The sequence below is a fragment of the Heteronotia binoei genome, unplaced genomic scaffold, assembly GCF_032191835.1.
Source record: "Heteronotia binoei isolate CCM8104 ecotype False Entrance Well unplaced genomic scaffold, APGP_CSIRO_Hbin_v1 ptg001655l, whole genome shotgun sequence".
Taxonomy (NCBI): domain Eukaryota; kingdom Metazoa; phylum Chordata; class Lepidosauria; order Squamata; family Gekkonidae; genus Heteronotia; species Heteronotia binoei.
In genome coordinates this window covers 18,296-43,601 of record NW_026800347.1, presented here as the reverse complement: position 1 = coordinate 43,601, position 25,306 = coordinate 18,296, and the positions used below count along the sequence as shown (strand labels likewise).

The following is a 25,306-nucleotide window of genomic DNA, read 5'->3' as shown; positions in this document are numbered from 1 at the left end:
CAGCGGCCCCTGGAGGCGGAGCGCGGGAACTGCGGCTGGCGCTCGAAGGCGGCTCCGCGGCGGCTCCTGGCGCCCTCCGACCGGCACTGCAAGTCGGCGGGGAAGGCCGCCGCCGCCGCCGCCGAGGCTCCGCGGGCGGCCCCCGCCGCGATGAAGCGGGCCAGACTCGAAGGCAGCGGCCTGCTCATCCGGCAGGCCAGCATGTCGGGCCTCCCCCCTCGGCCAGCCTTCCCAGTCGCCCGGGAAACCAAGATGGCGGCACCAAGGCGCCGTTTCGGGAGAGGGAGACGTAGCCGCGCGCCGATGACGTCTGTCGAACTGGGCTGATGGGGGCTGTAGTCTTTAGGGGTTTTCTCGTTTATGTCGCCCTCGCGAGGGGTTTGGGTAGGAAGAACTACAGTTCCCAGAAGGGTGTGGAGGAGGTGACGTTAACAAGTTGCTGCGTGGGTTTGCCTTTGTGCGCTTTCTGGGAAATGGAGTCAATCTTGCCGTGGGGTGGGGGGGAGAAGAGGAGGAGAATCCAAAGAGCCGCGGGTTCGAACCTGGGTAAGGGTCAGCGGCACAGACAGACAGGGGTTTTTTTTGTTTTCAATATATTTGATTCGGTTTATAATAAAAGGAATCAGGAGTACAGAAAGGAAAAGGGGGAGGGAAGGAAGAAAATTAATCATCTCATTTTCTGCATCATAAATCTATCAACTATCATTCCACTATTTACATAATCAAACTTATAAAGTATGAATATCCTCCAAATTTGCACATCATAATAATAATAATAATAATAATAATAATAATAATAATAATAATAATAATAATAATAATAATAATGAGATAAAAAGCAATATGCGACTTTTATAAAACAAAAATTAGGTTGATACATTCAACCAGTCCTTTCCACAGACAGAGAATTCTCATAGAACAAAGCAGTAGACAAGTGCACCTTTAAGACCAACTAAGTTTTATTCAGAATGTAAGCTTTTGTATGCTCTAAGCAGACTTCATCAGATAAAACTGGAATGGAAGCAGCAATTCTTAATATAAGTGGGCAGTGGGCAGTGTTTTTAGCAGATTAGCAGTGCAATCCTAAAGAGAGTTATGCCAGTCTAAGCCTATTCATTTCAGTGGGCTTAAAACGGTGTAACTCTCTTTAGGATTGCCGTGTTCAAAGTATCGCAAATAGGGATCTGTATTTGCTAGTGTTAGGACACAGCAGGGCTGAAAAAACTCTGGAGGGTGATAAAAAGCAGACTGCCATTGTTAGTGCGGGTGCCATAAATCTAGGTAACATTCTGGCTTTTTTAGTTTAAATAGAGGGCATGGTTTCTCAAGAGATTATAACATCCATATAGTTTGCCATAGGATGGGTTGGTATATGCAATAAGACAAACAGACAATATCCCCCATTTGAGTGTGTCAATACAAAAAACAAACACAAAAAACCCCAAATATTCTGATACACTGTTCTAAAAGAGAAATATAAGTTAGCCCTTAGAAAAACAGGGATGCATTAAAGTATATTGGAAGGTGGGTTAGTATATGTAGTGAGACAATGTAATGAGAGAATTCTCATGTTTCTAATGATTTTCTAAGTAGTTTTTAATTTAGTAATAATAAAGTAGCACATAAAATATTATAAATTAGTAATGTTAAACTAATGTAATAAATAATTCCCAGAAGGAGAAAAGACCTAAACGCCTCCATGTGGCTTGGAAAGGGGTTTTTAATCCCCCCCCCCTAATTTTTATTTGTTGAAAAACTGGAAACTACTCCACAATATTTGCCAGAGAATATTTTCTTTAAAAGACCCAAAGGCTGGCATTCTGCCCTGCCCCCTTGCAATCCGGTCCCAGAGGATGGTAACCCCCCCTCCCCCATGGCAATTCAAACCCAGGACACCTGCGCCACTCCCAGGGGCTGGCAATCCACCCTTCCCCCCCGCAATCCCGTGCCAAGACACTTGTAGGTTATGTTGACTTTCCTGGAAAACTCCATCCCAGATTTTGATTGCAGCCGTTTTTCTGCTCCAATGTATTTCAGTGGAGCCCCTGCGAGTCATTGGACAAACTTGTCTTCCATAATATTCAACAGGCAATCCATCCTCTCCCAGTTTGGTGTAGTGCTTAAGTGAGTGGACTCTTATCTGGGAGAACCGGGTTTGATTCCCCACTCCTCCACTTGCAGCTGCTGGAATGGCCTTGGGTCAGCCAGAGCTCTCTTATCTGGGAGAACCGGGTTTGATTCCCCCCTCCTCCACTTGCAGCTGCTGGAATTGCCTTGGGTCAGCCAGAGCTCTCTTATCTGGGAGAACCGAGTTTGATTCCCCACTCCTCCACTTGCAGCTGCTGGAATGGCCTTGGGTCAGCCAGAGCTCTCTTATCTGGGAGAACCATGTTTGATTCCCCACTCCTCCACTTGCACCTGCTGGAATGGACTTGGGTCAGCCAGAGCTCTCTTATCTGGGAGAACCATGTTTGATTCCCCACTCCTCCACTTGCAGCTGCTGGATTGGCATTGGGTCAGCCAGAGCTCTCTTATCTGGGAGAACCGGGTTTGATTCCCCACTCCTCCACTTGCAGCTGCTGGAATGGCCTTGGGTCAGCCAGAGCTCTCTTATCTCAGAGAGCCGGGTTTGATTCCCCACTCCTCCACTTGCAGCTGCTGGAATGGCCTTGGGTCAGCCAGAGCTCTCTTATCTGGGAGAACCCGGTTTGATTCCCCACTCCTCCCCTTGCAGCTGCTGGAACGGCCTTGGGTCAGCCAGAGCTCTCTTATCTGGGAGAACCGGGTTTCATTCCCCACTCCTCCACTTGCAGCTGCTGGAATGGCCTTGGGTCAGCCAGAGCTCTCTTATCTGGGAGAACCCGGTTGGATTCCCCACTCCGCCACTTGCAGCTGCTGGAATGGCCTTGGGTCAGCCAGAGCTCTCTTATCTGGGAGAACCGGGTTGGATTCCCCACTCCTCCACTTGCACCTGCTAGAATGGCCTTGGGTCAGCCAGAGCTCTCTTATCTGGGAGAACCGGGTTGGATTCCCCACTCCTCCACTTGCAGCGGCTGGAATGGCCTTGGGTCAGCCAGAGCTCTCTTATCTGGGAGAACCGGGTTTGATTCCCCACTCCTCCACTGACAGCTGCTGGAATGGTCTTGGATCAATCAGAGTTCTCTTATCTGAGAGAACCAGGTTTGATTCCCCACTCCTCCACTTGCAGCTGCTGGAATGGCCTTGGGTCAGCCAGAGCTCTCTTATCTGGGAGAACCGGGCTTGATTCCCCACTCCTCCACTTGCAGCTGCTGGAATGGCCTTGGGTCAGCCAGAGCTCTCTTATCTGGGAGAACCCGGTTGGATTCCCCACTCCTCCACTTGCACCTGCTGGAATGGCCTTGGGTCAGCCAGAGCTCTCTTATCTGGGAGAACCGGGTTGGATTCCCCACTCCTCCACTTGCACCTGCTAGAATGGCCTTGGGTCAGCCAGAGCTCTCTTATCTGGGAGAACCGGGTTGGATTCCCCACTCCTCCACTTGCAGCGGCTGGAATGGCCTTGGGTCAGCCAGAGCTCTCTTATCTGGGAGAACCGGGTTTGATTCCCCACTACTCCACTGGCAGCTGCTGGAATGGTCTTGGGTCAGCCAGAATTCTCTTATCTGAGAGAACCCGGTTTGATTCACCACTCCTCCACTTGCAGCTGCTGGAATGGCCTTGGGTCAGCCAGAGCTCTCTTATCTGGGAGAACCGGGCTTGATTCCCCACTCCTCCACTTGCAGCTGCTGGAATGGCCATGGGTCAGCCAGAGCTCTGTTATCTGGGAGATCCGGGTTTGATTCCCCACTCCTCCACTTACAGCTGCTGGAATGGCCTTGGGTCAGCCAGAGCTCTCTTATCTGGGAGAACCGGGTTTGATTCCCCACTCCTCCACTTGCAGCTGCTGGAATGGTCTTGGGTCAGCCAGAGTTCTCTTATCTGAGAGAACCAGGTTTGATTCCCCACTCCTCCACTTGCAGCTGCTGGAATGGCCTTGGGTCAGCCAGAGCTCTCTTATCTGGGAGAACCGGGCTTGATTCCCCACTCCTCCACTTGCAGCTGCCGGAATGGCCTTGGATCAGCCAGAGCTCTCTTATCTGGGAGAACCGGGTTTGATTCCCCACTCCTCCACTTGCAGCTGCTGGCATGGCCTTCGGTCACCCAGAGCTCTGTTATCTGGGAGAACCGGGTTTGATTCCCCACTCCTCCACTTACAGCTGCTGGAATGGCCTTGGGTCAGCCAGAGCTCTCTTATCTGGGAGAACCGGGCTTGATTCCCCACTCCTCCACTTGCAGCTGCTGGAATGGCCTTGGGTCAGCCAGAGCTTTCTTATCTGGGAGAACTGGGTTTGATTCCCCACTCCTCCACTTGCAGCTGCTGGAATGGCCTTGGGTCAGCCAGAGCTCTGTTATCTGGGAGATCCGGGTTTGATTCCCCACTCCTCCACTTACAGCTGCTGGAATGGCCTTGGGTCAGCCAGAGCTCTCTTATCTTGGAGAACCAGGTTTGATTCCCCCCTCCTCCACTTGCACCTGCTGGAATGGTCTTGGGTCAGCCAGAGCTCTCTTATCTTGGAGAACCAGGTTTGATTCCCCCCTCCTCCACTTGCACCTGCTGGAATGGCCTTGGGTCAGCCAGAGCTCTCTTATCTTGGAGAACCAGGTTTGATTCCCCCCTCCTCCACTTGCACCTGCTGGAATGGTCTTGGGTCAGCCAGAGCTCTCTTCTCTGGGAGAACCGGGTTTGATTCCCCACTCCTCCACTTGCACCTGCTGGAATGGCCTTGGGTCAGCCATAACTCTGGCAGAGGTTGTTCTTGAAAGGGCAGCTGCTCTAAAAAGCTCTCTCAGCCCCACCCACCTCACAGGGTGTCTGTTGTGGCAGAGAAAGGTAAAAAGAGAAAAGTAAATGGACTCTTATTTGGGAGTACCACGCTTGATTCCCCACTCCTCCACTTGCAGCAGCTGGAATGGCCTTGGGTCAGCCAGAGCTCTCTTATCTGGGAGAACCGGGTTTGATTCCCCACTCGTCCACTTGCAGCTGCTGGAATGGCCTTGGGTCAGCCAGAGCTCTCTTATCTGGGAGAACCGGGTTGGATTCCCCACTCCTCCACTTGCAGCTGCTGGAATGGCCTTGGGTCAGCCAGAGCTCTCTTATCTGGGAGAACCGGGTTGGATTCCCCACTCCTCCACTTGCAGCTGCTGGAATGGCCTTGGGTCAGCCACAGCTCTCTTATCTAGGAGAACCGGGTTGGATTCCCCACTCCTCCACTTGCAGCTGCGGGAATGGCCTTGGGTCAGCCAGAGCTCTCTTATCTGGGAGAACCGGGATGGATTCCCCACTCCTCCACTTGCAGCTGCTGGAATGGCCTTGGGTCAGCCAGAGCTCTCTTATCTGGGAGAACCGGGTTTGATTCCCCACTCCTCCACTTGCAGCTGCTGGAATGGCCTTGGGTCAGCCAGAGCTCTCTTATCTGGGAGAACCGGGTTGGATTCCCCACTCCTCCACTTGCAGCTGCTGGGATGGCCTTGGGTCAGCCAGAGCTCTCTTATCTGGGAGAACCGGCTTTGATTCCCCACTCCTCCACTTGCACCTGCAGGAATGGCCTTGGGTCAGCCATAGCTCTCTTCTCTGGGAGAACTGGGTTTGATTCCCCACTCCTCCCCTTGCAGCTGCTGGAATGGCCTTGGGTCAGCCAGAGCTCTCTTGTCTGGGAGAACCGGGTTTGATTCCCCACTCCTCCACTTGCACCTGCTGGAATGGCCTTGGGTCAGCCAGAGCTCTCTTATCTGGGAGAACCGGGTTCGATTCCCCACTCCTCCACTTGCAGCTGCTGGAATGGCCTTGCATCAGGCATAGCTCTCTTATCTGGGAGAACCGGGTTTGATTCCCCACTCCTCCACTTGCAGCTGCTGGGATGGCCTTGGGTCAGCCAGAGCTCTCTTATCTGGGAGAACCGGGTTTGATTCCCCACTCCTCCACTTACACCTGCAGGAATGGCCTTGGGTCACCCAGAGCTCTCTTCTCTGGGAGAACTCGGTTTGATTCCTCACTCCTCCCCTTGCAGCTTCTGGAATGGCCTTGGGTCAGCCAGAGCTCTCTTATCTTGGAGAACCGGGTTCTATTCCCCACTCCTCCACTTGCAGGTGCTGAGATGGCCTTGGGTCAGCCAGAGCTCTCTTATCTGGCAGAACCGGGTTTGATTCCCCACTCCTCCACTTCCACCTGCTGGAATGGCCTTGGGTCAGCCAGACCTCTCTTATCTGGGAGAACCAGATTTGATTCCCCACTCCTCCACTTACACCTGCTAGAATGGCCTTGGGTCAGCCAGAGCTCTCTTATCTGGGAGAACCAGGTTTGATTTCCCCCTCCTCCACTTGCAGCTGCTGGAATGGCCTTGGGTCAGCCAGAGCTCTCTTATCTGGGAAAACCGGGTTTGATTCCCCACTCCTCCACTTGCAGCTGCTGGAATGGCCTTGGGTCAGCCAGAGCTCTCTTCTCTGGGAGAACCGGGTTTGATTCCCCACTCCTCCACTTGCAGCTGCTGGAATGGCCTTGGGTCAGCCATAGCTCTCTTATCTGGGAGAACTGGGTTTGATTCCCCACTCCTCCACTTGAAGCTGCTGGACTGGCCTTGGGTCAGCCATAGCTCTCTTATCTGAGAGAACCGGGTTTGATTCCCCACTCCTCCACTTGAAGCTGCTGGAATGGCCTTGGGTCAGCCATAGCTCTCTTATCTGGGAGAAATGGGTTTGATTCCCCACTCCTCCCCTTGCAGCTGCTGGAATGGCCTTGGGTCAGCCAGAGCTCTCTTATCTGGGAGAACCGGGTTTGATTCCCCACTCCTCCCCTTGCAGCTGCTGGAATGGCCTTGGGTCAGCCAGAGCTCTCTTCTCTGGGAGAACCGGGATGGATTCCCCATTCCTCCACCTGCACCTGGGGTGTGGGGGGGGGAGGGAAAGGAGATTGTGAGCTGCTCTGAGATTCCTTCAGGTAGTGAAGGGTGGGGTATAAATCCAATCTCTTCTTGTTTCTCCCCAGCGAAGTGCCAAAGCCACTTACGTCCTCCTTTTTTCCTCTGACTTATCCTCACAACAACCCTGAGAGGTAGGTTAGGCGGAGAGAGTGTGCGAGTGCCCTAAGGTCACTCAGCCAGCTTCCCTGGCAGAGTCGGGATTTGCACCTGGGTCTCCCAGGTCCCCATCTGGTGCTGTAACCACTACCCCCTGCTGGCTGCTGGGAGGCAGCCATGGCCAGGCTAGAACCACCACCACCCCAACACCGTCCACTCTCTCCAAATGCAAGGAAAGCTGCACTCCTGTAGTCTGCTTGCCCGGCCCAAATTTCTCTACCGCGGGAAGCGAGAAAAGGAGAAAAACCCTTCTTTCTCAACTTTCTCCATCCCATGCGTAATCTTGTAAACTTCTATCATGAAACGTCGACTGCGGGGTGACATGATCGAGGTGTACAAAATTAAGCATGGGATGGAGAAGGTAGAGAAAGAAGGACTTTTCTCCCTTTCTCACAATACGAGAATTCGTGGGCATTCAATGAAATTGCTGAGCAGTCGGGTTAGAACGGATAAAAGGAAGGCCTTCTTCACCCAAAGGGTGATTAACCTGTGGAATTCACTGCCACAGGAGGTGGTGGCAGCTACAAGCATAGCCAGCTTCAAGAGGGGATTGGATAAAAATATAGAGCAGAGGTCCATCAGTGGCTATTAGCCACAGCATATTATTGGAACTGTCCGGGGCAGTGATGCTCTGTATTCTGGGTGCTTGGTGGGGGGCAAAGCGGAAGGGCTTCTAGCCCCACTGATGGACCTACTGATGGCACCTGAGTTATTTTGGCCACTGTGTGACACAGAGTGTTCTTTGGGGCCACTGGCCTGATCCAACATGGCTTCTCTTATGTTCTTATGTGACACAGAGTGTTGGACTGGAGGGGCCACTGGCCTGATCCAACAGGGCTTCTCTTATGTTCTTAAGTGACACAGAGTGTTGGACTGGAGGGGCCACTGGCCTGATCCAACAGGGCTTCTCTTATGTTCTTAAGTGACACAGAGTGTTGGACTGGATGGGCCACTGGCCTGATCCAACAGGGCTTCTCTTATGTTCTTATGTGACACAGAGTGTGGGACTGGAGGGGCCAGTGGCCTGATCCAACTTGGTTTCTCTTATGTGAGACAGAATGTTGGACTGGAGGGGCCACTGGCCTGATCCAACAGGGCTTCTCTTATGTTCTTATGTGACACAGAGTGTTGGACTGGAGGGGCCACTGGCCTGATCCAACAGGGCTTCTCTTATGTTCTTATGTGACACAGAGTGTTGGACTGGAGGGGCCACTGGCCTGATCCAACAGGGCTTCTCTTAGGTTCTTATGTGACACAGAGTGTTGGACTGGAGGGGCCACTGGCCTGATCCAACAGGGCTTCTCTTATGTTCTTATGTGACACAGAGTGTTGGACTGGAGGGGCCACTGGCCTGATCCAACAGGGCTTCTGTGATGTGGTTATGTTCTTAAGCAGGCGGACGGTGGCGGAGTGGCCTGGGCGTCAGCTTGCCCAATGGCGAGTGGGCCCCTGATGAATTGGCCCCTTAAACATTAGAGAATGTTAAAAATGTTAATGTCCTTTTAGGGCCTTGAAAATATATTAGAAGTTCCTGTATTACTACTGTAATGCAACTAAAATTGACGTTGTATTTAGGGTTGCCAGCCTCCAGGTGGGGCCTGGGGATCTCCCGATTTTACAACTGATCCCCAGCTGGCAGAGATCGGCTCCCCTGGAGAAAATGCAGTCTGGATTTGCATTTAGTATCTACTGCAGGCTGCCAGTAATATGGACAATAGATGTACACTGCATTTACTAATAATATATACATTTATTTCGCAAAAGTTTTATTTGTACCTTTTTTCCACTTATGCATTTTTTTAAAAACTATTTATTTCTTACAAAAATGAAATGATAACCTTACAGTTGTGGGTGCCCCCCCCCCCTTTGTCTCCTGGCAACCAATATTTTCAGACCTAGTCCGCCAGTGTTGGCAGCAGCGTGGTCTCCAGGAGGTGGCAACCAGGCCACAGCAGCAGGGAGGGGGGAAGGAGCCCCCCCCCCCGGACTGCTGCAGGGCTGAGTCACAGCCGCCTTGGAGAGCCATGCTCTGTTTGTTTCTCTTCCCATCTGCTGGTGTTTGCAGCAGAGACATGGGAGAAGGAGGCAGTAGCCCTGCGTTCTCTTCCTTCTCCACCCCCGCAGGCTGCAGCGGCGGCGAAACAAAGAGTGACAAAGTGGAGCTCCAGCTTTTCTGCTCCCTCTGGCGGGGGGGGGTGCCTGCCAAGGGGGGAGGAAGACTTTGGGGTGGGGCCAGGAGACTTGGGGGCAGGAGACTTTGGGGGTGGGACCAGGAGACTTGGCAGTAGGGCCAGGAGACTTGGGGGTAGGGCCAGGAGACTTGGGGGGCAGGAGACTTTGGAGACTTGGGGAGCAGGAGAAAGAAAGAAAGAAAGAAAGAAAGAAAGAAAGAAAGAAAGAAAGAAAGAAAGAAAGAAAGAAAGAAAGAAAGAAAGAAAGAAAGAAAGAAAGAAAGAAAGAAAGAATAGATGGGAGGATGGGTGAGGAGAGGTGGAAAGAAAGCAACTTTAAATGCATTCTCCAAGTCCCCAGTGTTAGCTGGCTTGGCTTGGATAAGGGATTTAATGCCTTCTGCAAGCTGGCCAATGGGGTGGGAGGGGGCTTCAGGAGCCACATAGTATGTGTGAAAGAGCCGCATGAGGCTCCCGAACTGCAGTTCGGGTATAGCCGGTATAGCAGTTGTGTCTTGGGTTAGGGCTGCTACATGGGATCTCCAGGAATGTAGACTAACAACTGAGACACAGGGCACTCACACACCCTGCATCTAGGCCTATGTTGCCAAATCCGAATCGAGAAATATCTGGGGACTTTGGGGGTGGAGCCAGGACACATTGGGGTTGGAGCCAGGAGACTTTGGGGTTGGAGCCAGGAGACTTTGGGGGTGGAGCCAGGAGACTTTGGGGGTGGAGCCAGGAGACTTTGGGGGTGGAGCCAGGAGACTTTGGGGTGCAGCAGGAGACATTGGGGTTGGAGCCAGGAGACTTTGGGGGTGGAGCCAGGAGACTTTGGGGTGGAGCCAGGAGACTTTGGGGGTGGAGCCAGGAATAAGCACAATTGAACTCCAAAGGGAGTTCTGGCCATCACATTTAAAGGGACTGCACACCTTTTAAACGCCTTCCCTCCATTGGAAATCATGGAAAGGGGCACATTCTTTGGGGGTTCATAGAATTGGATCCCCTGGTCCAATCCTTTTGAAACTTGGAGGGTGTTTTGGGGAGATGCACTGAATGCTATGCTGCAGATTTGGTGCCTCTAGCGCAAAAAACAGCCCCCCCCCCCCCGAGCCCCAGATACCCGCAGACCAATTCTTCATTATACCCTATGGGAATCGGTCTCCATAGGAATAATGGAGTGCCCAGCAGACAGTTTCCTCCCCCCCTCCCCATTTTCCAATGACCCTGAAGTGGGGGGTGGCCTCCAAGCTGGGGGATCCCCTGTCCCCACCTGGGGATTGGCAACTCAAGGCCACTAGGCATGATGGGTGAGAACCAAAGTTATGCTTAATAAGACACACATGGTGCATATAGCTGTTAGATGCATGTATTTCAGGTCTCCTTTCCCCAAATTCTGCCAGTTTGTAGTGCTGGTCCTTTTCATGGAGGTGGGGGGGGGTTTGTCTGTCAATCTTCTCTATGAAGAAAGGTTAAAACACTTGGGGCTCTTTACGTTGGAGAAATGTCGACTGAGGGGTGACATGATAGAGGTTGACAAGATTATGCATGGGATGGAGAAGGTAGAGAAAGAAGGACTTTTCTCCCTTTCTCACAAGATGAGAACTCCTATGCACTCCATGAAATTGCTGAGCTGTTGGGTTAGAACGGATAAAAGGAAATCCTTCTTCACCCAAAGGGTGATTAACACGTGGAATTCACTGCCACAGGAGGTGGTGGCGGCTGCAAGCATAGCCAGCTTCAAGAGGGGATTGGATATGTATATGGAGCCGAGGTCCACCAGTGGCTATTAGCCGCAGCGTATTGTTGGAATTCTCTGTCTGGGGCAGGGATGCTCTGTATTCTTGGTGCTTGGGAGTCACAACAGTGTGAGGGCTTCTAGTGTTCTGCCTCCACTGATGGACTTCTGATAAGAACATAACTTAAGAACATAAGAGAAGCCATGCTGTATCAGGCCAATGGCCTATCCAGTCCAACACGCTGTGTCACACGGTGGCCAATACACAGACACACACACACATACATACATACGCACATACACATATATATACTGTGGCTAATAGGCACTGATATACATACACACACACACACACACATATATATATACATACTGTGGCTAATAGCCACTGATGGACCTCTGCTCCATATACTTATCCAATGCCCTCTTGAAGGTGGCTATGCTTGCAGCTGCCACCACCTCCTGTGGCAGTGAATTCCACATGTGAATCACCCTTTGGGTGAAGAAGGACTTCCTTTTATCCATTTTAACCCGGCTGCTCAGCAATTTCATTGAATGCCCACGAGATGGCCCTTGGTTTTTTTGGCCACAGTGTGACACGGAGTGTTGGACCGGATGGGCAATTGGCCTGAACCACCAGGGCTTCTGTTATACTCTTAAATCTGTGGCAGTGATGCTCTGTATTCCTGGTGCTTGGGGGGGGGGGGGTCAGTTGGAGGGCTTCTAGTGTCCTGGCCCCGCTGATGGACCTCCTGATGGCACCTGGTTTTTTTGGGCCCTGTGTGACACAGAGTGTTGGACTGGAGGGGCCACTGGCCTGATCCAGCAGGGCTTCTCTTATGTTCTTATGTGACACAGAGTGTTGGACTGGAGGGGCCACTGGCCTGATCCAGCAGGGCTTCTCTTATGTTCTTATGTGACACAGAGTGTTGGACTGGAGGGGCCACTGGCCTGATCCAACAGGGCTTCTCTTATGTGACTCAGAGTGTTGGACTGGAGGGGCCACTGGCCTGATCCAACAGGGCTTCTCTTATGTTCTTATGTGACACAGAGTGTTGGACTGGAGGGGCCACTGGCCTGATCCAACAGGGCTTCTCTTATGTTCTTATGTGACACAGAGTGTTGGACTGGAGGGGCCACTGGCCTGATCCAACAGGGCTTCTCTTATGTGACTCAGAGTGTTGGACTGGAGGGGCCACTGGCCTGATCCAACAGGGCTTCTCTTATGTTCTTATGTGACACAGAGTGTTGGACTGGAGGGGCCACTGGCCTGATCCAACAGGGCTTCTCTTATGTTCTTATGTGACACAGATATCTTCATCTACCTCACAGGGTGTCTATTGTGGGGGAGGAAGGTCAAGGAGATTGTGAGCCGCTCTGAGACTCTTCGGAGTGGAGGCGGGATATAAATCCAATATCTTCATCTACCTCACAGGGTGTCTATTGTGGGGGAGGAAGGTCAAGGAGATTGTGAGCCGCTCTGAGACTCTTCGGAGTGGAGGGCGGGATATAAATCCAATATCTTCATCTACCTCACAGGGTGTCTGTTGTGGGGGAGGAAGGTAAAGGAGATTGTAAGCCACTCTGAGACTCTTCGGAGTGGAGGGCAGGATATAAATCCAATATCTTCATCTACCTCACAGGGTGTCTGTTGTGGGGGAGGAAGGGAAAGGAGATTGTGAGCTGCTCTGAGACTCTTCGGAGTGGAGGGCGGGATATAAATCCAATATCTTCATCTACCTCACAGGGTGTCTATTTTGGGGGAGGAAGGGAAAGGAGATTGTGAGCCACTGTGAGACTCTTCGGAGTGGAGGGCGGGATATAAATCCAATATCTTCATCTACCTCACAGGGTGTCTATTGTGGGGGAGGAAGGTCAAGGAGATTGTGAGCCGCTCTGAGACTCTTCGGAGTGGAGGGCGGGATATAAATCCAATATCTTCATCTACCTCACAGGGTGTCTGTTGTGGGGGAGGAAGGTAAAGGAGATTGTAAGCCACTCTGAGACTCTTCGGAGTGGAGGGCAGGATATAAATCCAATATCTTCATCTACCTCACAGGGTGTCTGTTGTGGGGGAGGAAGGGAAAGGAGATTGTGAGCTGCTCTGAGACTCTTCGGAGTGGAGGGCGGGATATAAATCCAATATCTTCATCTACCTCACAGGGTGTCTATTGTGGGGGAGGAAGGGAAAGGAGATTGTGAGCCACTGTGAGACTCTTCGGAGTGGAGGGCGGGATATAAATCCAATATCTTCATCTACCTCACAGGGTGTCTATTGTGGGGGAGGAAGGTCAAGGAGATTGTGAGCCGCTCTGAGACTCTTCGGAGTGGAGGCGGGATATAAATCCAATATCTTCATCTACCTCACAGGGTGTCTATTGTGGGGGAGGAAGGTCAAGGAGATTGTGAGCCGCTCTGAGACTCTTCGGAGTGGAGGCGGGATATAAATCCAATATCTTCATCTACCTCACAGGGTGTCTGTTGTGGGGGAGGAAGGGAAAGGAGATTGTGAGCCGCTCTGAGACTCTTCGGAGTGGAGGGCAGGATATAAATCCAATATCTTCATCTACCTCACAGGGTGTCTGTTGTGGAGGAGGAAGATAAAGAAGATTGCAAGCTGCTCTGAGACTCTTCGGAGTGGAGGCGGGATATAAATCCAGTATCTTCATCTACCTCACAGGGTGTCTGTTGTGGGGGAGGAACGGAAAGGAGATTGTGAGCCGCTCTGAGACTCTTCGGAGTGGAGGGCAGGATATAAATCCAATATCTTCTTCTAAAAAACAACTGTGTCAGAAATGCATAACACTTATGACAAATTTACAAAAATCTATATTATATTGTACAAAAGCATCCAAAATTCATTCCAAAGATATAAATCACATAGGGAGCATAAAGTCCCAAACAAAAGTCCCAAACAAAAACACAGTTCCCAAGGATGACTCCGGAAAATTCCAAAAAGTCTATAAGGAGTACTACTACTCAGAAGTAAATTCCAAATGCAGTCCTTCCACTGATGTCGGCTTCCGAAGGAAAAAATCTTGTCTTCATGCAATCACCGGCTTAAATCGCATTCCGCCGCATTTCCAGTTTCTTCACAAGCCAACTGACAAGGTCCTCAGACTGGCTTCTCTCAAACCCCCATATTATATACTTCAATTGTCAACCGTGTCTGGAATTTACTTCTGAGTAGAGTCCTGTGGCGCAGAGTGGTAAAGCTGCAGTACTGCAGTTGGAGCTCTCTGCTCACGACCTGAGTTCGATCCCAGCGGAAGCTGGTTCAGGTAGCCGGCTCCAGGTTGACTCAACCTTCCATCCTTCCGAGGTCGGTCAAATGAGTCCCCAGCTTGCTGGGAGGGGGGGGGAGGAAGTGTAGATGACTGGGGAAGGCAATGGCAAACGATCCCGTAAAAAGTCTGCCATGAAAACGTTCTGAAAGCAACGTCACCCCAGAGTCGAAAATGACTGGTGCTTGCACAGGGGACTACCTTTACCTTTACCTTTAGCAGTACTCCTTATAGACTTTTTGGAATTTTCCGGAGTCATCCTTGGGAACTGTGTTTTTGTTTGGGACTTTATGCTCTCTATGTGATTTATATCTTTGGAATGAATTTTGGATGCTTTTGCACAATATAATATAGATTTTTGTAAATTTGTCATGTGTTATGTATTTCTGACAGTTGTTTTATAGACTTGTTTTAGGCTTCCTCGGGAGGTGGTGGGCTCTCCTTCCTTGTAGGTTTATACTCAGAGGCTAGATGGCCATCTGATAGCAATGAGGATCCTGTGAATTTAGGGGGAGATGTTTGTGAGTTTCCTGCATTGTGCAGGGGGCTGGACTAGATGACCCTGGAGGTCCCTTCCAACTCTAGGATTCCATGATTTTCCTTCCTTGGAGGTTTTTCAACAGAGGCTAGATGGCCATCTGACAGCAATGAAGTTCATGTGAATTTAGGGGGAGGTGTTTGTGAGTTTCCTGCATTGTATAGGGGATTGAACTAGATGACCCAGGAGGTCCCTTTGGACTCTATGATTCTCCTTCCTTGGAGGTTTTTAAACAGAGGCCAGATGGCCATCTGACAGCAATGAGGATTCTGTGAATTTAGGGGGAGGTGTTTGTGAGTTTCCTGTATTGTGCAGGGGGTTGAACTAGATGACCCTGGAGGTCCCTTCCGGCTCTATGATTCTCCTTCCTTGGAGGTTTTTAAACAGAGGCCAGATGGCCATCTGACAGCAATGAAGATCCTGTGAATTTAGGGGGACGTTTTTGTGAGTTTAGAGCGGTTCCTCAGTGGAACAGGCTTCCTCGGGAGGTGGTGGGCTCTCCTTCCTTGGAGGTTTTTAAACAGAGGCTCGATGGCCATCTGACAGCAATAAGGATCTTGTGAATTTAGGGGGAGGTGTTTGTGAGTTTCCTGCACTGTGCAGGGGGTTGGACTAGATGACCCTGGAGGTACCTTCCAACTCTAGGATTCTATGATTTTCTTTCCTTGCAGGTTTTTAAGCAGAGGCTAGAGGGCCATCTGACAGCAATGAAGATCCTGTGACTTTGGGGGGAGGCAATTGTGAGTTTCCTGCACTGCGCAGGGGGTTGGACTAGATGACCCTAGAGGCCCCTTCCAACTCTGATTCTATGATTTCTCTTCCCTGGAGGTTTTTAAACAGAGGCTAGATGGCCATCTGACAGCAATGAAGTTCATGTGAAATTAGGGGGAGGTGTTTGTGAGTTTCCTGTATTGCACAGGGGGTTGGACTAGATGACCCTGGAGGTCCCTGGAGGGGGTGGGCTCTCCTTCCTTGGAGGTTCTTCAACAGAGGCTAGAGGGCCATCTGACAGCAATGAAGATCCTGTGACTTTAGGGGGAGGCGTTTGTGAGTTTCCTGCATTGTGCAGGGGGTTGGACTAGATGACCCTGGAGGTCCCTTCCAACGCTGGGAGTCTAGGATTCTATGTTCATCCTGTGTTGCCATTGTTTGCTGTGCTGCAGACCGCCACGGCTGCCCACCTGGATCTCCTTTCCCCCCGTCCTCCTCGACGCCACCCCTCTGCGTGCCCCTCCGCCTGTGCGACCCACGGGAGGCAGGACCCAGCGGAAGCCTGGCGCGTCTGGCGGGAGGCTGGTTTGCGCCGGCTGCTTTCCCCGCCCGCCTCTCTGCTGCTGCTCGGTCGCCTCCTGCAGCAGCGCCAGCGAGCCCGGCCTCCTCTCTCTCTCTCTCTCTGCAAGGCCCGCCTGCCTCTTGCCAGAGGTCAGGAGCCCTCCTGGGGCTTGCCCTGCGAGCCTCTCCCGGGCGCCCCGGGAGGGGTTGGCACCAGGGGCCGGCCTCGTCCCGAGCCTCTTTCTCCGTCAGGGAGCCCGGCCTCCTCTCTCTGCAAGGCCCGCTTGCCTCTTGCCAGAGGTCAGGAGCCCTCTTGGGGCTTGCCGTGCGAGTCTCTCCCGGGCGCCCCGGGAGGGGCTGGCACCAGGGTCCGGCCTCGTCCCGAGCCTCTTTCTCCGTCAGGGAGCCCGGCCTCCCCTCTCTCTCTGCAAGGCCCGCTTGCCTCTTGCCAGAGGTCAGGAGCCCTCCCGGGGCTCGCCCTGCGAGCCTCTCCCGGGCGCCCCGGGAGGGGTTGGCACCAGGGGCCGGCCTCGTCCCGAGCCTCTTTCTCCGTCAGGGAGCCCGGCCTCCCCTCTCTCTCTCTCTCTGCAAGGCCCGCTTGCTTCTTGCCAGAGGTCAGGAGCCCTCCTGGGGCTCGCCCTGCGAGCTTCCCCCGGGCGCCCCGGGAGGGGTTGGCACCAGGGGCCGGCCTCGTCCCGAGCCTCTTTCTCCGTCAGGGAGCCCGGCCTCCCCTCTCTCTCTCTCTCTGCAAGGCCCGCTTGCCTCTTGCCAGAGGTCAGGAGCCCTCCTGGGGCTCGCCCTGCGAGCCTCTCCCGGGCGCCCCGGGAGGGGTTGGCAGCAGGGGCCGGCCTCGTCCCGAGCCTCTTTCTCCGTCAGGGAGCCCGGCCTCCTCTCTCTGCAAGGCCCGCTTGCCTCTTGCCAGAGGTCAGGAGCCCTCCTGGGGCTTGCCCTGCGAGCCTCTCCCGGGCGCCCCGGGAGGGGTTGGCACCAGGGTCCGGCCTCGTCCCGAGCCTCTTTCTCCGTCAGGGAGCCCGGCCTCCCCTCTCTCTGCAAGGCCCGCTTGCCTCTTGCCAGAGGTCAGGAGCCCTCCTGGGGCTCGCCCTGCGAGCCTCTCCCGGGCGCCCCGGGAGGGGTTGGCACCAGGGGCCGGCCTCGTCCCGAGCCTCTTTCTCCGTCAGGGAGCCCGGCCTCCTCTCTCTGCAAGGCCCGCTTGCCTCTTGCCAGAGGTCAGGAGCCCTCCTGGGGCTTGCCCTGCGAGCCTCTCCCGGGCGCCCCGGGAGGGGTTGGCACCAGGGTCCGGCCTCCTCCCGAGCCTCTTTCTCCGTCCCTGCTGCGCCCCGCGGCGCCCGTCTCCCCTCCTCCTCGCCTTCCCTTCGCCTCGGCCTCTCTCCCGCCCGCGGCGGGAGGGCGCGTGCTCGCTTGCCCCCCGGGAGTTGGCGACTCCCCGCCTCGGGGGCGGTGCTTCCCGGGGAGGGGGCGGGGCGGAGCAGGCAGGCGGAGCCAATCGCCGCCGGAGGCAGCCCTGACGGACGGGCGGCCGGCTCCTCCTCCTGAGCGGGCACCTGTTCCTTCCCCCGGGCGGGCGGTGACTCACCTGGACGGCGCCGGCTGGCTGGGGAAGACGACACGACGCGCAAGACGGCTCCTTGGCGGCCGCCCAAAGCCACGCAGCGCTCGCCGGCCGGCTGGCCTGCGGGTGGGCGGGGGGGATCTTGCATTTCTGGCCGCAGAGACCTCCTGGCTCGCCCCCCCTGGCAAGCGACGGTCTGCAAGCGGGAAAGGTGTTGCGTTTGAAGGACTTTGCGTTGGGAGTGCATTGCATTTGGCGTGCATTGCATTGGGGAGGGGTTTGCATTGGGGAGGCGTTTTGCCTTGGAAGGAAACCCTTTGGCCCGGCCGCTGGACTTGAACTCTGCACCCCCCGCCCTTGCTTGGTGGGGTGTCGCCCGGACCAGCCCCCCCTTCCCCCCCCTTGCTTTCTTGAGAAGCAGCAAGGCCGGGGCCGCTTGCTAAGAAGCCAGAAGCTCCTCGGCCGGGCTCTTTCCAGGGCGGGCCGGCCATGTCCTCCCCCCGGGACAGCGTGCAGGTCCCCGATGACCGGGATTTCGGCGTTTTCCGGACGGAGTGTCTCGCCGAGGACGGCTGGACCCTGACCTACAACAAGTCCGGCCTGGTGGTGTGGGTGCAGATGCTGGAGGCCGAGAGGTCCCTGCACAAGATCAAGGTAAGGGGGTGGAGGAGGTGCCCTCTTTCTCCTGGGGGGCGGGAGGGGCCGACCCCAGATTTTCTCGCAGCACCCTCGGGATGGCTGATTTTTGGTACCACCACCCCCCCCCGCGCTGCTGATATCACCAAGTCACCTAATTTGACGCCCCCCAGAAGCTTGGCCCCCTAGACAGCTGTCTAGTTCATGTAGCAGCGGAGCCGGCTCTGTGGGGGCGGGGGAGGCCCTTCACTTTGGGGGACTCCTCATTGGGGAGGCGCGAGCAAGCCCATCCAGGCCTACCCTGCAGGGCGGGTGTGATGGAGAGGGTGCTGGACCAGAAGGAGCCTGGCCAAGTTTCCCTTCTTCCAAGGAAGCTCACAGGGTGCCAGGTCAGCCTTTAGACTATCTGGCGCCCCTCCCCTTAGATGACATCATTGAGTCAAATGGAGGGGCGCTCAATTCAACACCACCCCTAGTTTGCCTAGGGGCAGGGTGGGCCCTGCCGGGTGCTCTTGGGGCGTTGCGGCTCCTCCGTCTGGCCTACCTTGCAGGGTGGTAGTTGCGGGAGAATGCAGGAGAGGATAATGTTGGGGGAGAATGCAGGAGAGGAGGTGGCTGCGAGGTGATAGGATCACCATCTTCAAGTACTTGAAGGGCTGTCCTATAGAGGATGGGGTGGAATTGTTTTCTGTTGCCCTGGAAGGTAGGACCAGAACCAGTGGGTTGAAATTAAATCAAAAGAGTTTCCGGCTCAACATGAGGAAGAACTTCGTGACCATTAGAGCGGTTCCTCAGTGGAACAGGCTTCCTCGGGAGGTGGTGGGCTCTCCTTCCTTGGAGGTTTTTCAACAGAGGCTAGATGGCCATCTGACAGCAATGAGGATCCTGTGAATTTAGGGGGAGGTGTTTGTGACTTTCCTGCATTGTGCTGGGGGTTGGACTAGATGACCCTAGAGGTCCGTTCCAACTCTATGATTCTCCTTTGGAGGTTCTTCAACAGAGGCTAGACGGCCATCTGACAGCAATGAAAATCCTGTGAATTTAGAGAGAAGTGCTTGTGAGTTTCTTGAATTGTGCAGGGGGCTGGACTAGATGACCCTAGAGGTCCCTCCCAACTCTAGGATTCTATACTGATGTGGGAGCCCACCTGTGGGCAGCAAAGCGAGTGTCAAGAAATAAATGCAGGAGGTTTGAGTCCAGCGATGACGGCAGCGGGCATCGAATTGGGCACATCTGTGGCGTCTTCTTCAGGTCCGAGCTGAGTGACCCCTCAGCCCCCCCCCCTCCCCACCTCACTGGCAGGTCACAGGGGCCGCCCGCACCCAAAGTGCTTGAAACCTCTCGGTCTGCCCTCTTTGGAAGGGACGAGCCGCAGAGCATGGGGACGTGGTAGCCTCTGCCCACGCTATGGAGCGCGAGTGTTGGCGTGGACCAATGTCGCCCCGAAGCTATGGAGTCTTGTGAGCAAAAATTCCACTTTGTGAGCTGCTGGCATTAAAGTGGTGAGCTCCTGCATAAACTGGTTTGCTCTGGGGCCATTTTTTCCCTGGGCTAGGACAAAAAGGTGTGAGCCGGAGGCTAAAAAGCTGTGAGCTAGCTCACACTCACTCGGCTTAGAGGAAACAGTGGTGTGGACCGATGCTCCCTCTAAGCTGCAGAGTCTTGTGAGCAAAAATTCTACTTGGTGAGCTACTGGCATTCAAGTTGTGAGCTGCTGCGTAAATTATTGTGCTCTGGGGTCATCCTTCCTGAGCGAAGACAAAAAGGTGTGAGCCAGAGGCTAAAAAGCTGTGAGCTAGCTCACACTTAGCTTAAAGAGAACACTGGCATGGACCACCTTTGGGGAACTTTCCCTCGGTTGTTTCCTCAGTGACTTCTGCCTCGGCCACTTCTGGTTTCCACTGCCACTTTTTCAGGCCCGCCTCTCGCTACAGGGAACCGGAGGCAATCTTCGGGCGTCGGAAGGAAGGTCAGAGGGCACAGCCCATGAGTAACGTCTCCTGCACAACCTTCCCGAAAGCAGCCAGAAGTTGCGCGAGGAGCATATTCTTACCCTTGTGTTCCTCTGGCCGGTTGTGGCTTCTATAGGGCTGCTCACAGGAGTTTAGAGGAAGAGGTTGTAGCGTTGACGCCTCGTGCCTGTTGGAAGGGTTTCTCTTTAATGCTTTGCAGGAATAGCAAAGCCTTCTTAACAAGGGCATTTTGTAACCCCACCCACAACAGAAAGTACATTGGCGGTGCAATTCATTAGAAACTCAGCTTACAAAATCCTTTGCTTAATCAAATTCACCGTCTTGCCCCTTTCCGGCTGTTCTTAGGGTGATCAGATTGCTTCCCAAGGGCAGGAGATAGAGCAAGACAGGTAGCTGTGTGAGTCTGTCCGTAGCAGTAGAAGAGAATATGAGTCCCGGTAGCACATTAAATACTGACAGAATTTGTGGCAGGGGTGGAGCTTTTGTGAGAATAAGAACATAAGAAAAGCCATGTTGGGTCAGACCAATGGCCCCTCCAGTCCAACACTCTGTGTCACACAGTGGCCAAAAAACCGAAGTGCCATCAAGAGGTCCATCAGTGGGGCCAGGACACTAGAAGCCCTCCCACTGTAGCCCCCCAAGCACCAAGAATACGGAGCATCCCTGCCCCAGACATAAGAACATAAGAGAAGCCATGTTGGATCAGACCAATGGCCCATCCAGTCCAATACTCTGTGTCACACAGTGGCCAAAAAACCCAGATGCCATCAGGAGGTCCATCAGTGGGGTCAGGACACTAGAAGCCCTCCCACTATGCCCCCCAAGCACCAAGAATACAGAGCATCTGCCCCATACATAAGAACATAAAAGAAGCCATGTTGGATGAGGCCAATGGCCCATCCAGTCCAACACTCTGTGTCACATAGTGGCCTATACACACACACACACACACACTGTGGCTAATAGGCACTGATGAACCTCTGCCCTTATTTTTATCCAATCCCCTCTTGAAGCTGGCTACGCTTGTAACCGCCCCACCTCCTGTGGCAGTGAATTCCACGTGTTAATCACCCTTTGGGTGAAGAAGGACTTCCTTTTATCCGTTTTAACCTGACTGCTCAGCAATATAAGAATGAAGCTCAAGACCATGCATCCACCTGGACTGAATTGAGACCTAGGTTTCCTGTCCCGTTATCAATGCTAATATCTCCACACCTGCTACCTTTCTGAATATCGCACCTAATCCAGTGTCATCTGCTATTGCCGCTTCCCTTCTAATGTCATTTGGCATCTGAAATCTCTCTTCTTTCCAATATATATATGTATATATATATATAGAACAAAAGGACTCACATTCTGCCTGTATCTGGAGAAGTGAGCAGTGACTCAGGAAAGCACCTACCTCGCCACCAATTTTGTTAGTCTTTCAGGTGCTACGAGGACAGGCGGTTTCAATACAAAATGCTGGGAAATGAAATATTGAACGGGGACCAGACCAGTGTATGAAGAATGCTGGGTTTCAGGCTTCAAAGAACTCTTTTGTCTGTTGTCAGTGGATGAAGAATTCTGTGCAGCTGGAAGGTTTGCATGTCCCTGTGCCTCCCCAGAGATTGCTTTCTGTACGCTGCACCCCCAACCTCCCAGCATGAAGGTTTATTTCTGCTTATTTGCTTAAATAATGCATTAGCGGCCTTTTGTCCTATCGGAGTTCAAGGTGGCGCACAAGATAGATAAAACCAGGGATGGCCAAACTGTGGCTCGGGAGCAACATATGGCTCTTTCACATCTGTTGTGCGGCTCTCGAAGCCTCCACCGCCCCATCGGCCGACTTGGAGAAGGCATTAATATTTTAAAAATACCTTTGCCAAGCCAGCCAGTGGCTTGGAGAATGCATTTAAAGTTAAAGTTGCTTTCTTTCCATCTCCCCCTCCCCATCTATTTTCTTTCCTTCCTTCCTTGTCTGTCTTGTGACTCTCAAACCTCTGATGTTTATGTCTTGCAGCTCTCATACCTTTGATGTTCATGTCGTGGCTCTCAAACCTCTGATGTTCATGTTTTGTGGCTCTCAAATGTTTGACGTTTATGTCATGTGGCTCTTACGTTAAGCAAGTTTGGCCACCCCTGGAAAAAACACATAAAATATAACCCGGTAAAAGCCAAAAGTTCTCAAAACAGTCAGTAAATAAATGCTGTTCTAAATTAAACTTCATTGTTTTCACCCTTATCATTTATATATCTGGGCCCTTAAACTAACGGATCCCTAAGATTATAGCTCAAAGAGAAGGTTACAGGACAGAGATCAGTGACTCTTAGGGGACCAGAGGAAGCAGACTTTGTGAATCAGGAAATCCTGTGTTCGAATCTTTTTTTATAGAGGGGCCTTAGAGAAGCCCTCCCTCTCTTAACCACAGCCCTTTCTCATCAGCCAGTATTGTGGGATAAAGGTACTGGCCTACCTAGCCGCATTGTTGTGAGGATTCACAGCAGTATAATCCATCCTATCAATGTTTATTACTAATGAAACACTCTTTTTGGCGTACCAACTTCTGTTCAGCCTTGCCACAGCCTTGTGAGATGGGTTAAATGGGGAGAATGTATCAGAGACCTCTTTGAAATACAGCATGGGTCTGAATTCAGGTCTTCCCTTTGAGACGGTGCACTAAAATAGCCTGTGTGCTTTTCTCTACCGTCTTTGGATTTTCATAATTCTGTCTTACCCTGGACTTGCTGTAGTTGACCCTTTGTGTCTGCTCTGTCTTTGTGTGTGTGTACTTATGTATGAATTTTTCTTATATATAAATGTCTCACTGCTGAAAAACCGCTGCAGGTGTCTGAGGGAGTGGTGAATGCTTCTTGTGCTAGAGTAAAATGTGGTTCCGCAGGACTCCAGTGTATTTGTGCAGCGATTTGAGCAATGGCTTGGAAGTCCTTCTCTTTGCTTCCTTGAGAATATAAGTGATCGACTAAGTCCTGGGAGAAAAGGCTGAGAGACTTCGGGATGCTCGGTCTGGAGAAGAGGAGGGTGAGGGGGTGACATGATTGCCAGTTTGGTGTAGTGGTTAAGTGCGTGGACTCTTATCTGGGAGAACCGGGTTTGATTCCCCACTCCTGCACTTGCAGCTGCTGGAATGGCCTTGAGTCAGCCAGAGCTCTCTTATCTGGGAGAACCGGGTTTGATTCCCCACTCCTCCACTTGCACCTGCTGGAATGGCCTTGGGTCAGCCAGAGCTCTCTTATCTGGGAGAACCGGGTTTGATTCCCCACTCCTCCACTTGCAGCTGCTGGAATGGCCTTGGGTCAGCCAGAGCTCTCTTATCTGGGAGAACCGGGTTTGATTCCCCACTCCTGCACTTGCAGCTGCTGGAATGGCCTTGAGTCAGCCAGAGCTCTCTTATCTGGGAGAACCGGGTTTGATTCCCCACTCCTCCTCTTGCAGCTGCTGGAATGGCCTTGGGTCAGCCAGAGCTCTCTTATCTGGGAGAACCGGGTTTGATTCCCCACTCCTCCACTTGCAGCTGCTGGAATGGCCTTGGGTCAGCCAGAGCTCTCTTATCTGGGAGAACCGGGTTTGATTCCCCACTCCTCCTCTTGCAGCTGCTGGAATGGCCTTGGGTCAGCCAGAGCTCTCTTATCTGGGAGAACCAGGTTTGATTCCCCACTCCTCCTCTTGCAGCTGCTGGAATGGCCTTGAGTCAGCCAGAGCTCTCTTATCTGGGAGAACCGGGTTTGATTCCCCACTCCTCCACTTGCAGCTGCTGGAATGGCCTTGGGTCAGCCAGAGCTCTCTTATCTGGGAGAACCGGGTTTGATTCCCCACTCCTCCACTTGCACCTGCTGGAATGGCCTTGGGTCAGCCAGAGCTTTCTTATCTGGGAGAACCGGGTTTGATTCCCCACTCCTCCTCTTGCAGCTGCTGGAATGGCCTTGGGTCAGCCAGAGCTCTCTTATCTGGGAGAACCGGGTTTGATTCCCCACTCCTCCACTTGCAGCTGCTGGAATGGCCTTGGGTCAGCCAGAGCTCTCTTATCTGGGAGAACCGGGTTTGATTCCCCACTCCTGCACTTGCAGCTGCTGGAATGGCCTTGAGTCAGCCAGAGCTCTCTTATCTGGGAGAACCGGGTTTGATTCCCCACTCCTCCACTTGCACCTGCTGGAATGGCCTTGGGTCAGCCAGAGCTTTCTTATCTGGGAGAACCGGGTTTGATTCCCCACTCCTCCTCTTGCAGCTGCTGGAATGGCCTTGGGTCAGCCAGAGCTCTCTTATCTGGGAGAACCGGGTTTGATTCCCCACTCCTCCACTTGCAGCTGCTGGAATGGCCTTGGGTCAGCCAGAGCTCTCTTATCTGGCAGAACCACGTTTGATTCCCCACTCCTCCACTTGCACCTGCTGGAATGGCCTTGGGTGAGCCATAGCTCTCTTATCTGGGAGAACCGGGTTTGATTCCCCACTCCTCCACTTGCAGCTGCTGGAATGGCCTTGGGTCCGGCATAGCTCTGGCAGAGGTTGTCCTTGAAAGGGCAGCTGCTGTGAGAGCCCTCTCAGCCCCACCCACCTCACAGGGTGTCTATTGTGGAGGGAGAAAATATAGGAGATTGTCAGCCGCTCTGAGTCTCTGATTCAGGGAGAAGGGCAGGGTATAAATCTGCAATTCTTCTCCTCCTCCACTTGCAGCTGCTGGAATGGCCTTGGGTCAGTCATAGCTCTCGCAGAGTTGTCCTTGAAAGGGCAACTGCTGTGAGAGCCCTCTCAGCCCCTCCCACCTCACAGGGTGTCTGTTGTGGGGAGAGAAGGTATAGGAGGTTGTAAGCCGCTCTGAGTCCCTGATTCAGAGAGAAGGGCGGGGTATAAATCTGCAGTCTTCTTATTCTTCTCTATAAGTATTTGAAGGGCTGTCACCTAGAGGAGGAAGGTAGGGAGCTGTCCCTGTTGGTGGCAGAGAAGAGGACTCGCAAGAATGGGTTTAAATTAAGGG

At 53.0% G+C, this 25,306-nt stretch overlaps 1 protein-coding gene across 1 annotated transcript; it reads left to right on the top strand.

Moving 5' to 3' along the window:
- Positions 1-201: 201 nt before the first annotated feature.
- LOC132565778 (collagen alpha-1(I) chain-like) lies at positions 202-18,378 on the top strand (the record flags this gene model as incomplete). Its single annotated transcript, XM_060230505.1, has 3 exons — positions 202-289; positions 16,046-17,850; positions 18,202-18,378. Coding segments are annotated over exons 1-3 (2,070 nt in total), but the record flags the coding sequence as incomplete, so codon positions are not given.
- Positions 18,379-25,306: the final 6,928 nt, after the last annotated feature.